Source organism: Bombina bombina, chromosome 6 (genome assembly GCF_027579735.1).
Source record: "Bombina bombina isolate aBomBom1 chromosome 6, aBomBom1.pri, whole genome shotgun sequence".
Taxonomy (NCBI): domain Eukaryota; kingdom Metazoa; phylum Chordata; class Amphibia; order Anura; family Bombinatoridae; genus Bombina; species Bombina bombina.
Genome location: NC_069504.1, coordinates 849,717,044 through 849,730,791, shown reverse-complemented (window position 1 = coordinate 849,730,791; position 13,748 = coordinate 849,717,044). Strand labels below are relative to the sequence as shown.

The following is a 13,748-nucleotide window of genomic DNA, read 5'->3' as shown; positions in this document are numbered from 1 at the left end:
TCCAGAAGAGCTCCTCCAATGTCCTGATCCAAGCCCAAGCGGGGGGCTGAAGAGGTCCATGATCCGGCTGAAGTCTTCATCCAAGCGGGAGCTGAAGAGGTCCATGATCCGGATGAAGTCTTCATCCAAGCGGCAGCTGAAGAGGTCCATGATCCGGATGAAGTCTTCTATCAACGGCATCTTCAATCTTCTTTCTTCCGGATCCATTTTGCAGACCTCCGACGTGGAACATCCTCATCTCCCGACGCCTACTAGCCGAATGACGGTTCCTTTAAGGGACGTCATCCAAGATGGCGTCCCTCGAATTCCGATTGGCTGATAGGATTCTATCAGCCAATCGGAATTAAGGTAGGAATATTCTGATTGGCTGATGGAATCAGCCAATCAGAATCAAGTTCAATCCGATTGGCTGATCCAATCAGCCAATCAGATTAAGATCGCATTCTATTGGCTGATCGGAACAGCCAATAGAATGCGATCTCAATCTGATTGGCTGATTGGATCAGCCAATCGGATTGAACTTGATTCTGATTGGTTTACATAACATTCTAACATTCAATTTTCGAATGTTCAGTTTTGAATTTTACGATTACATTCAAAAATATTAATTTAAAAAAAATTTAATTTATATATTTGTAATAGTATTTCTAATGCTTTCTTTAAATGTAATATTCAAATTAGAAAAATTAGAATTTATATATTTGTAATAATATTTATAATGCTTTCTTTAAATGTAATATTCGAATTATGCAATATTCGATCAAAATAGAAACTTTCAAATAGATATATTTGTATCTATTATGTATCAATCTACTAGATTCCCTACCCCATGAACTATTGAACTTCTGAATAGTATTTATTAAATAGAATGTTAAATTCGAAATTTCGAATGTGCACATTCGATCTAATTATAAACATTTGAATTCGAAAGTGACATTCGAAAACTGTAAATAGCATTCGATTATAGAATTTTTAAGAATATTTGTTCGTATCACCATTCGGATTTCTAAGAATGCACAGCACCAAAATTTTATAAATAAACATTAGAAATGTATCATGCATGATTAAGGGAATTGCTCCCGAAACGTTGCATTTGTTTGTACCTGTAACAATAATACATTTCTAAGGTTTATTTATAAAATTTAGGTGCTGTGGATTCTTACATTTTGATATTGGAGAGGATAGCAGTCTGCTCTGTTCCACAGGCAACAAGAAATACAGGAAAAAGGGGCTGTTTGTGAATTGTTTGGTGCTGCTGGCATTTGGATTTGCAATTCGAATTTCGGTAATAACATTAGTTCTAACATTCGAATTTGGAAATTTACTCATTCGCCCATCCTTAGTTTTGAGGCATGCTTTATTATGTATGTGCACACAAACTGAGATCCATGAAGACATGGTTTGACAAGTTAGATGTGGAGGAACTCTAATGGCCTACAAAGCTCCCTGACCTCCACCTCATTGAACACCTTTGGGATGAGTTAGAATACCAATTGCAAGCCCAACCTTCTTGTCTGGCATCAGTGACTGACCTCACAAATACACTTTGGGCTGAATGGTCACAAATTCTTAAAAGCACACTTAACAATACTGCAGAAAACCTTCCTAGAAGAGTTGTTTGTGGTTTTGGAATGAGATATCCAACAAGCTTAAATAAGTGTGATGGCCAGGTGTCCACATACTTTTGCCGATATAGTGTGTATAAATATATTTTATATATATATATATATATATATATATATATATAAATAAATATTTAGTATATACAACACAGATAGTCTGGTATTCTCCTGCAAGCACACAGCTAGATTAAAAGCAGAAATGGAAGAAGTAGTTACAGAATTTGGCTAAATGCTTTAAGGCCAGGACTATGTCAAGGTCTGTTCCTCCCTGCGCCCCTACCTACAGCCACACAATGCATATTTTTAATCAACTGAAATATAAACAATGGTATCACAGATATTACAAATGGCGTGTGCCACTCTTGTTTGTATCTCAGTCTGCTTGATTGAACGCATGCATTGTATAGCTGTAGGCAGGGACCTACTACCCAGTCCACTTTGAGAGTGCAGTCCATTTCAGTGTTTATATATATATCCTCCATAGAAACAAACTTCTCTTTTCAACACATTTAAATGGACAATAAATGTTGCTCTCTCTGCTCATGCACTGCACAACTGAGACCCAATCTACAACGCCTCTACTTATTTACAATAGGGAACATGGATGAACATCTGATTGTGCAGTTTGAAAATAAGTCAGCAAAAATGTATCCATGGGGGGTTTCTAAAGTGGGCATGTAACGTGATTTTAGACCTGATTATCTTTTAGATGCAGATAGAGCATGCGATTTTAAAAAACTTTCTAATTTATTTCTGATATCAATTTTTCTTCCTTTTCTTGTTATCTTTGGTTTAAAAGCAGGGACATATGATTAGGAGCCGGCCCATTTCGGGAGCACACTATGGCAGTAGTTTTGCAAGAATGTTAACCATTTGCAAGAGCACTAGATAGCAGCACTATTTCCTGTCATGTAGTGCCACAGATGCCTACCTAGGTATCTCTTCAATACAGATTATCATGGGAACAAAGCAAATTTGATAACAGAAGTAAATTGGAAACTTTTTAAAAATGGTCTGCTCTGTCTGAATCACAGAAGAAACGTTTTGAGTTTCATTTCCTTTTAAGGTATTGAAAAGCTGAGGGTTTTTTTTCAAGTCAGAAAACAGCTTTCAAAAGGATTGTTTTAAGGGGCTAAGTTTGTATCAGAAATGTTTGTGATCGTGCCACCAAATCAAATTACAGCTTCAAGATTCCAATAGAATAGAGCATTCAATTAAAAAAAAACCCTGTCTAATATACTTACAATATAAAAATGTGCACATTATTTCTATATATACTTTCTGAGACTCCAGCTACTACTGAGTATGTGCAAAAGTGCAAAGTATATACGTGTATGCATTTTGTGTTTGGCTGATGGTTGTCACATGGTACAGTGGGAGGGAAAATTGGATTAAAGGGTATATTTATTATAGTGCGGACGAACATGATACAATGTAGCGTATCATGTCCGCCGCACATCGATAAATGCCGACAGCATACGCTGTCAGCATTTATCATTGCACCAGCAGTTCTTGTGAACTGCTAATGCAATACTGGCCCCTGCAGATTCGTGGCCAATCGGATGCTAGCAGGGGGTGTCGATCAACCCGATCGTATTCAATAGGGTTGATTTCTGTCCGCCGCCTCAGAGCAGGCGGACAAGTTATGGAGCAGCGGTCTTTAGACCGCTGCTTCATAACTTTTGTTTCCGGCGAGCCTTGATAAATTGACCCCTATGGATTACTTTTGAAATTTGCCTGAAAATATTCTACTGCTCATTTCCAATTCAAAGGAAGTGCTATTGCATTGTCTTTTTATTGTGCATTTGTCAGTTATTTAATTCTACTATATTTAGTGGTCCTTAAAGACCTCTTATTTGAAATCAGCAATTATCATTTAATGTAAGAGAGCTTTGGAAAACAGTAAATGGAATTTGCATGCATTAAAACTGGATACAAATATTTAGAAGCAAAAAACACTGGAACTTAAGATCTAGTTTAAAAATCTGTTGTATACTGAATAAGGATTAAAACTTTATTAAATTACACGAAAATGCATTCATTATAAAAATATATAATGTTCTTACCCCACATCGATTGTTGCAGCAGCCACGCTTTCCTGTACACTGGATGTAAATTGCAGGAATCAGTACCTGGTGGCAGAATTAATAGAAAAAGGACATTTTATAAATGAGCAAATATCCTTAAAAGTTGATACCAGTTGCTTATTTAGATTTTGTGCTGCACTGGGAAATCTGTTGCCCCCCCCCCCGAACCCACCCACCTCCATCAATTTTAGTTAATATTTGTCTTCCACTAGAAAGCCATAGATTATTGATTTGCAATAAAATGAATACATTAAATATATGGAGAGCATAGAAGTGGTAATCTATCATGGCATTGGCTAAAGGGAGGGCTTTGAAAGTCCATAAGTTAGCTACCAGTCCACTTACAGGGACAAGGGTGTCTGCCCTTTCAAATGAGGGGCCCCACACACCTGTAAGATGCAGATGATTGCTATAAAACTACAATAATGTGCAGCAGCACTTAAAATATTGTTTACCCTGAGGGGGAGTGGGGCTCTAATAGAGCACTTATCTTGCCCCCTGTCTATGTTAAAGGGACAAGTGACTCCTCATTTGAAAGAACAGAGTCAGTATTTTAAGTGCTGCTGCAGTGTATTGACATTTTTACTGCAATCATCAGCATCTTACAGGGGCATGTGATCCCTCATTTGAAAGAACAGACATCCCTCTTTCTAATAAAGGGTTCCTTGGCATAAAAAAACCTGCATCAGCACTTAAAGTGCTTCTAAATCTGATGGGAAGGGAAAGGAGTCCATACTTAATGGCTCCAAAGTAACCCTTACCACATAAATAGAGCATACAACTTAGGCCTCGCTTCCATTGAGTCGTAATTCAGTTTGCGTGCACTCGCAAACCGTTAAATATGCTGTCGAAAGCAATAGCGTTTAACGACTGTTTCCAATGGCGCGTTATACCTCAATATCGGCTGCCGGACTTCGGCTGCCGAAAAGATTTTCGCGTCCCATAGAAAGTAATAGAAGCCGTTAATCGATAAATTATACCAGGTTTCCATTGAAAGCGCTAACCGTTAATACATTGTCGGAGGCTGTCGATACATTGAGAAATATTACCCCCAGCTCAACTAGGTGTAAAAGAGGAAAATTGTACTTTTTGAGACCTATTTTCTATTGAAATTATAAAACTTGCAAATAATGCAAGTGTTTTAATGTAGAAATAAATTGTTATAAGTAATATTTATTGTTGTCTCATGTATAGAAATAGTTGAACTTATATTCTAATAGAAATATCAGTATATATTTAAATATAATAATATATGCAAGAACATATCTACAGAATGCAAACTAGACCTATGCCTAGGGCAGCAAGAAATATTACTTATATTTATGAAGTGTTAAATATAATTATATTAGAAAATAGTATTTGATTATTAAAAATATGGATAAGTGTTTTTTTATTTTTCTTGAGAGGCGATCACAGGTAATAAGCACGGACGTTAAACGTAAATTCTATAGCGTAAGGTCGGGTTACCTTAGCAACTAATTGATTTTCAAGAAATCCGACGTCAGATGGAAGCGTTAACACAACGTTAACTTACAGCTACACGAAAAGAGCAACTGCGCGCAACACGCTAATCTTTTCAATGGAAACCTGGTACTAAAATGCAGCCGTAAATTACTTTTAGCTGTCGGCCGCTTCGGTAGCTTACGGCTCCATTTTTAACGACTCAATGGAAGCGAGGCCTTAGTGGGTAATTGCTATAGACAGTGCAATCCCCTGTAAAAAATAAGTGTTACCTGAATCCCTTTTAAAGTTCTGAGCACCAAAAAAGGCACCTGCCTTTTTTTGGTGCTCAGAACTTTAAAAGGGATTCAGGTAACACTTTTTTTTTTTTTTTTAAATGGAGAGGTCCCCCTTTCAAAAATGGGATCAAATGCCCAGGTGATCACCATGGCAAAAGTGCAGAACCATATGGTACAGAATCAGGGAGGTGGGTATCTTTTATGTTGACCCCTAGAAAACATAACTTAAGACCCTTATTTGATATCAGCAATCATTATTTTTCAAATGAGGGGTCCTGTGTTCATTCGGCTGCCAGTTAATTGATCAAAACAACAAGAAATACCTTTCAGGATTGATTCTATTTTGTGGGTTCTCTACATTTTTTAGGCTATTATTACCCCTTCACCATAATTATATATCATAAGAACACACATTTTAAAGCTTATGGTCCAATAATTCAAAAAATGGGTGTCAGGTCTTTACAGCTATCATTTGAAATAATGATCACATGACTAAATGCTAGCCTCATTTTGATGGGTTGATATTAGGGTTCACAGAGCTATGTTTATATGACCTAATAAAAAAACTAGGAATCAAAATAAATGGCAGAACTGGATGAATGGAAAAATAGATCATAATTTGTCAAATTCTATAGATTACTTTTTTTTCCCAATATTTTTTGCTTTATTCTGTGAGCTTGGGCAGGGGTAGTAGCATGTAAAGATTTCCAAAATTGTTAAGTTACTCTTCTGGGAAATCAGAATTTTAAATAATTAAAAAATATTTTTATAGTCATATATCTTAGACCTACTAATGTTCTGCCTAAAAGGAAAGTTTTATTATCTGCTTTTCCATTTTTAATTGTTATTGAACTAAATATTTATGAAATCCCCAATTATTTTCTAAAAATGCTTCTTCTGCTGAGAAAAAAACCAAAGTTTGTGTGGGTCCATCAGAAAAAAAGTTAAAATAGGGCTTTTTTTTATTTTGTTAGGGTGATTAGAGTAGGTGTAATTAGTTTAAAAATCTTGTAATTTCTTTATTATTTTCTGTAATTTAGTGTTTTTTTTCCCGTACTTTAGATTTTATTTAATTGTAATTAATTGTATTTAATTTAGGTAATTAATTTAATTATAGTGTAGTGTTAAGTGTAATTGTAACTTAGGTTAGGTTTTATTTTACAGGTAAATTTGTCTTTATTTTAACTAGGTAGTTATTAAATAGTTAATAACTATTTTTTTTTTTTTTTTTTTTTTTTTTAAATTTTGGTTTTTTATTAAGACTTTTATAAAGTAAAACAAAAATTTTAACATACACAACATTGTCCAATATACCATGGACTGCACTTACAATCATTTGAAAAGTTTGGAGTACAGCTAATACAGTTCAGGTTACTTAAAACATTACTGCCAGAATATCTGTATTTATATTCTTGTGCGTGTCAGTCCATTATATATGTGTTGGTGTTAATACCAGAGGATGTCTTATTTTTCTATGATAAGAGATAGATAGGATGTATTATTAATGATATTTACACCATCAGGTCAGAAGGGTCTAAGGGTAATATTTAGAAGAGAACATTTGGAAGGTGTTGGAGTTATGAAGGTAATTCTCAACCATGTCAACAGTGTCAGCCCAGGGGTGGAGGTAGGTAGAGGGGGGGACAGGATTGGGGTTAAGGTGGAGGGGATAATTTAGGTGTGAGGGGGAATACGAGAGTTGTCACAATCTGGGTGGATTGTTAGCCAAGGAGACCAGGTGTCACTGTAGGAATCTGTTTTATCTAGCACTCTGTGAGAGTATTGTTCCATTATCCTAATGTATCTGATGATTGTCAGTACTTGTGCGAAGGATGGAGGTCTCTTTTTTTTTTCCCTTCTCTAGCAATCGCTAATTTCAATGCCATGAGTCCCTGTGTGTTAAGAGATAGAAACCGAAGATTTTCCATTCTTAAATTTGGGTTACAGGAGGAGGTAGGCACAAGAGGGGTAGGTTGAGCAAACACAAAGATCGGGAAGAGGGCAGGACAGTGAGTTAGTGGTTCCCACCCCTGGGCTTGGCGGTGAAAGGCTGCACGGGTAGAGTCTGAAAGATGGTCGAAGTAGAAATATTAGTCTAATGGTGTAATTATAATTCGTGCAAGGTAAGTAAGTAAAGCACTACAGCGGACAAGAGCCGCTTAGGTTTGAAAAAAGAAAGAAGAGGCGAGAGAAGAAATAAAAGAATTAAGGCAGAGGGCCCTAATTGAAAGGTAAAAAAAGAGAAGGGAGGGATGAGGGGGGAGGAGAAAAAAGAAGAAAAAGAGAAAGAGAGGGGCGGAGCCAAAAAAGGGGATAGAAATTAAATTTTAATGTCAATAGTTTAGCCAAGTGAGGGGTTCAGGAGGAGATACAGATAAGAGTATCCAATCTAATACTGTCCGAGATAAGTAAGGATGGACGGAGTTAGTGGAGTTAGAACCCCCCTCCAGATAGAATCATAGTTTGTGAGTAGTGGAAGTGAAGAGTGCGTGAGAGATAAGTCATATGTAATAGGGCAAGGAATAGACATATAGAAAGGTGAGCAAATCAGTAGGACTAAAAACATTGTAGTAGGTATTTTTAACTTAAACATAAACTTAGATTAACTTAACATCAATTACTTAGTTGCTCCCGACGTGTCATTTACATAACCTGCTGTTTCTCAGAAGTCTTACAAGTAATGGGTGCAACCAAGAGAACAACCTAAAGGGTAAAACATAGTTAACTTGTGTCTTAAACAAACATGAGTGAGAGACAGTCCTCTGTACCACCAAAGCAGGAGGGATCACAGAGTAATTATAAACTCGTAAAGTCAGGCACTGGGCTCTCATGTGAGTAAGATATGTACCCGTGTGTGGGCCCAGTTAAGCCTGAGTCTTGTTGTACCTCCTATGGGAGAGGTATTGACAAAAGAAGAAAATGGGGAGCCTCCTAGAAAGGGGGGCCAAGTGTTAGGTGATTCTGGAGTCAGTTCAGTCTTTCGGTGTTGGAAGACTGCCTCTGATGGATGGGCATATTTCGAGGGGATTGGTGGTACATATATATATAGAAAATTTAAGTATTACCTAAGAATCTCAGGCTTGTCTGTCTGGTGGGGGTGATGTTCTCAGTTGATGAGGTCTCCATTCGGACACAGATGGATTCAGAGTATCAGCTGCTGCTGTGGCTTTTCTCTGTTGCTCCTGGGTAGAAGATAGACCCAGGGAGCGAAGGAGTGTCATACCTTGTTCTGGAGAAGTGATCACATATGAGCGTTCTTGGTGTTGAAGAAACAATTTTACCGGGAACCCCCACCTGTACTTAATGTTATTGTGTCGAAGAATTTGGGTGAATTGTTGAAATGTTCTTCTTCTTGCCAAAGTGTGCTGTGACAGGTCCGGGAAGATCTGTACTTTGTGGTATGGTTCTTGTAGGGATTTATTGGAGAAAGATGCTCTAAGTATTTTCTCTCTGGTGGAGTAGTAATGGAGTCTTACAATAACGTCTCTAGGAGTATCAGCATTTGAATTGCGTGGTCGCAAAGCTCTGTGAGCTCTATCGAGCAGGAGATCTTGTGCCTGAGGTGAACCCAGTAGCTCTTTAAACAGTCCGTTCAGATAGTCCTGCAAATTGGCTGTGGTTATGGCCTCTGGGATACCACGGAATCTTAAATTATTCCGACGGGATCTATCTTCTTGGTCTGCCAGTTTGCCCTCCAGGTCTGTAATTAGCTCCGCCAGGGTCTGGGAATAGGCAAGGAGGTTTGCGTGATCAACTGCTAAGTCCTCGTGCTTCTTCTCAAGCGTTTCAGTACGCTCTCCAAGAGATGAGAGGTCTCGCCTCAATTCGCCTACTGACTGCCTTAGTTCCTGACGTAGAGACGTATAGTGGGTATCCATCTTGTCTGATAGGGACTTGATTGTATCCAGGAATGTGGCTTGCGTTAATGCTGGTTGGTCTCTTCTAGTTACGTCTGTTTTGTGACTTTTACCACTTATTGCAGAGACTTCTCTAGATTCTTCTTCAGATAGATCTTGGTCTGAGGTGTTTCTGCTATGGAAGTGATCTGTGAGAGTTCTCTTTGGGTTTTCTTGACGTTTCTGTTTCTTCCCCATAGCTTGCGACATGTTCGTGAAATTAAATAGAGACACCTGGCTATACACTCACACTATATTGTACCGTACGTAGGGGATTTGAAAAGTACGTCGTATGGTTTCCACTTCAATAATGGGGTCTGGAGGGGGTTCTACCCACACCGTCACTGCAGGATTTAGCCCTGCATGTTCTTAGGATCCTGTATAGAGAAAGTCTGTGAGTGCAAACTAGGGGAGTTGTTGTTGGTGAGGCCCCTCAGGGGGAAGATTTAGGAAGCACCCACAGCAAGGTGGACCCGTCTCTGCTGCCAAATAATGAATCTAGTCTGATTCCAAACTGAAAAAATTCATAGCAGTATTGAGGCTGAAGTTAGATGTAAGCTTTTTACTGGCGGTGGTATATAAGCAAAAGTCCACAGTCTATTAAAATAGCATACGGTAAATACCAATCCAATCTCAGTTAGAGTGATAGATTGCGCCTGCTGTGGTGATGCAAAAGCAGCCGGTCACACAGGATGCGTAGGCAATACAGTAAATACTAATCCATAAAAAGAAGTTAAAAATTGTGCCAATGTGGCAGTCTGAGACAAAAGCTTGTATATATAGCTAGCCTGGGTGTCAGAGTGGGTAATGCACCTCTAAAGCGGTTGAATTTGAGTGTTTATAGTTGACAAATGTTGTTAACTCTATTCCCCTTTCTTCCATACACTGGCTGAGAGAGATGTACTGGGGGCCCACACAGAACCTCCTCTACCTGTTGGATAAGTAGTGTGCAAGTTTGTAGGCGAATCTGATAGTAAATTACTGCAGTTCCAAAAATTAGGATTATGCTCAGGGAGATAATTGTTGTTGAGATCTGCTCTATTTGGGTTAAAGCTGTGGCTGGTAACAGGGGAAGCAGAAATAGCGTAGTTCAGGGCCCTAATATGAAGGGCTGTCAGAAGCGTGGAAAACTTTATATTTTCTATGTTTGCTTGGAGAGGCTCCTTTCCTTCATATGCTAAGCCTTTGTGCTCCTCTCCCTCTATATGAGCAGGCTATTTACTGGACTCAGTATTTTATGGGTACATGTATGCAAAGAGGGAAACAAAGTTATCTAACTGTAGGCCCAGACTTCCCTACTAGTGCCCGCTAAACAGATGTGGTTCTGTGTTACTCACGGTCAGGAGCACTGTAACTTTTTCTCTACTCCCTTCTCTGGGCCTCAATCGGGAGCTCTGGAATGGACAGTCCTGTAAGCAGTGGTTATTCCAGTTGCTCAATAGTTGGTCAGAGAAGGAGCCGTTGTTCCGTAAATGTGATTGTGATGATTCCACGTGGCTCTGCAGCGGGTATTAAGATGGCGCCGCCTCCGTGCGGCTGAAGATGCCGGGGCTGCGCGCTGACTCTGTGATTTAAAGAGTGAGCGGGCAGAACAGCTGTGCACCTCGGGGTACAAAGCTGTCTGGTAAACTCACCCCGTTGTGTTTAGTATGCTGTTTGGTATGTTAGCTGCCGGAGAGTATCCGGTACTAGGGTCCCCCTGGAGAGGGCTATGCTTGTGGTGTATAGATGCCCGGTCTTCTCTAACACGGCAGGATGATGTGTTTATGGAAGCGTCAGACCCCAAAGTACATCAGATAGAAGAGCCAGTTATATATAAGAACAGGGAAAATAAAAATAATTAAGAAAAAAAGGGTAAGGTTGTATAATTTAGCTGGCTCTATTAGAAAGTATAGCAGGAGCTCTGTGGAAGTGCGACCAGCTTCTCCCGGTGTTGGCTCCGCCAGTTAATAACTATTTAATAACTATTGTACTTAGTTCAAATAAATACAAAGTTGCCTGTAAAATAAAAATAAACCCTAAGCTAGCTATAATGTAACTATTAGTTATATTGTAGCTAGTTTAGGGTTTATTTTATAGGTAAGTATTTAGTTTTAAATAGGAATTATTTAGTTAAGGATAGTAATTTTATTTAGATTTATTGTAATTATATTTAAGTTAGGGGGGTTAGGGTTAGGGTTATACTTATATTTAGTGGTTAATAACTTTAGTATAGTGGCGGCGACGTTGGGGACGGCAGATTAGGGGTTAATAAATGTAGGTAGGTGGCGGCGATGTTAGGGACGGCAGATTAGGTGGTTAATAATATTTAACTAGTGTTTGCGATGTGGGAGTGCGGCGGTTTAGGGGTTAATATGTTTATTATAGTGGCGGCAATGTCCGGTTCGGCAGATTAGGGGTTAAAATTTTTATTTTAGTGTTTGCGATGTGGGGGGCCTCGGTTTAGGGGTTAATAGGTAGTTTATGGGTGTTAGTGTACTTTTTAGCACTTTAGTTAATAAGAGTTTTATGCTACGGCATTGTAGTGTAAAACTCTTAACTACTGACTTTAAAATGCGGTACCAGTCTTGACAGGAGAGGGTCTACCGCTCACTTTTGGTCAGACTCATAATACCTGCGCTATGCAAGTCCCATTGAAAAAAGAGGATACGCAATTGACGTAAGTGGATTTGCGGTATTTCCGAGTCTGGCCAAAAAAGTGAGCGGTACACCTGTACCTGCAAGACTCGTAATACCAGCGGGCGTTAAAAAGCAGTGTTAGGACCTCTTAACGCTGCTTTTTAACCCTAACGCACAACTCGTAATCTAGGCCTTCGTTTGTTATTTAAGGGTAGGTTTATTTTTGTAATGTAGTTTTTTTTTGGTAAATGTTAGTTTTATTTTTTTGTAATGTAGTTTTTTTGTTATGTTAGATTTTTTATTTTTGGTAATTTAGTTTATTTTTTTAAGTAACGTTAGTTATTTTTTTAGGGTAAGCTTGGGTTTTAATTTTATTTTACAGGTAAGTTTTTATTTATTTTAAGGAAGTTGGGATAGTTTTTAATTTATGGGTATTTTAATTGGGGTTAAGTTAGGGGGTGTTAGGTTAGGGGGTTTAGCTATTAGTGTTTTACTGTGCATTGTGGGGGGCTGGCAGTTTAGGGGTTAATAGTTTAATTATGTAGTTTGTGATGTGAGGGGCTAACGGTTTAGGGGTTAATAGTTTATGTAGTTTGCAATATGGGGGGATGGCGGTTTAGGGGTTAATAGTTTATGTAGTTTGCGATGTGGGGGGCTGCCGGTTTAGGGGTTAATATTTTATATAGTTTGCGATGTGGGAGGATGGCGGTTTAGGGATTATTAGGCTAGGGGCTTATGGTAGGGTGTTAGGTTTTTTTCAATTATTTTTTGTTGTTTTTCGCAAATAGGGTGTTAGATTTTTTCTCCATTTTTTTTTTTCTCCATTGATTTCTATGGGGGAACACATGCACGTGAAAATATCGCAAGTGATGTTTGCGATTCTCTGGCTACCGCTAGAGAAAAAATATATTTTTTTCAACTTGTAATACTAGCGGACCCCGAGAATCACAAAAAGCATTTTGCTAGCGGTGTTTTCGCTAACGGTAAATTTAGATTTGTCGTGCGACTTGTAATCTCGCCCATCATGTTTCTCACTGCACAATGTACGAGAATAGTGAAGGAAAGAAAACAAAAATTGCTAGTAATGATTGTTAAAGATCCGCAGCCAGGCAGTAAGCAGCGGTGCTGGTGAACTATGCAACAGCTGGCACCAGTGCAATAATAGGTGAAGAAAATTAAGGTTTAAAATGAAGCACATAATTTTCTGTTTGATACACCCTTTGTGCCAGCACTGATTCTTACAAAAAGAAAAGCGCTCTAACAGGAACGAACAACAGCTCAGTGGCTTGTTCTATGGCCAGTTACAACCTAGGAGCAGCCTCTTTTAGACCAGTTGTGCTTTTCATAGAGGAAAACATTCCTGAAGTATATTGCTCTGATCCCGCCAAGTAAGGTCAGTCCAGCCCCAAAACACCAGGCAATTCTCTTTTAAACAAGGAACATGAAAACCACAGATGATCGTTTCGGCCTCCTGTGAGCCTCATCAGTGAGATGCAGCCAACTGGGCTAAAAGAGGCTCAGTCGCATTGCTGCACTGGTGGCACCGCCCTCTTAAATGAGGGGTCACGCATAAACAACATTTTAAGCCATCTCCTTCCTAGACTCAGCAGGGAAGATGTCATAGAAAGATCTGCTCTCAGCTAATGAGCAGGAAGGAGACTGCAGTCTCCTTCCTCAGCTACAGTGTAAAGGTCCCCAGGATCCAGATGTGAAGGGGGATTCCCCACGATTGAAGACATATAGTGCTCATCTGTATTGTGCAATAGATGTGCATGCATGATAACT

General features: G+C 38.8%; 1 protein-coding gene across 1 annotated transcript in view; it reads right to left on the bottom strand.

Moving 5' to 3' along the window:
- LOC128664664 (transmembrane 4 L6 family member 5-like) overlaps positions 1-13,748 on the bottom strand; it is a 33,942-nt gene that overhangs the window by 18,938 nt on the left and 1,256 nt on the right. Inside the window, exon 2 of the mRNA XM_053719474.1 lies at positions 3,689-3,754. Within this exon, the coding sequence (XP_053575449.1) occupies positions 3,689-3,754 (66 nt within the window). The remainder of the gene's footprint in view (positions 1-3,688; positions 3,755-13,748) is intronic.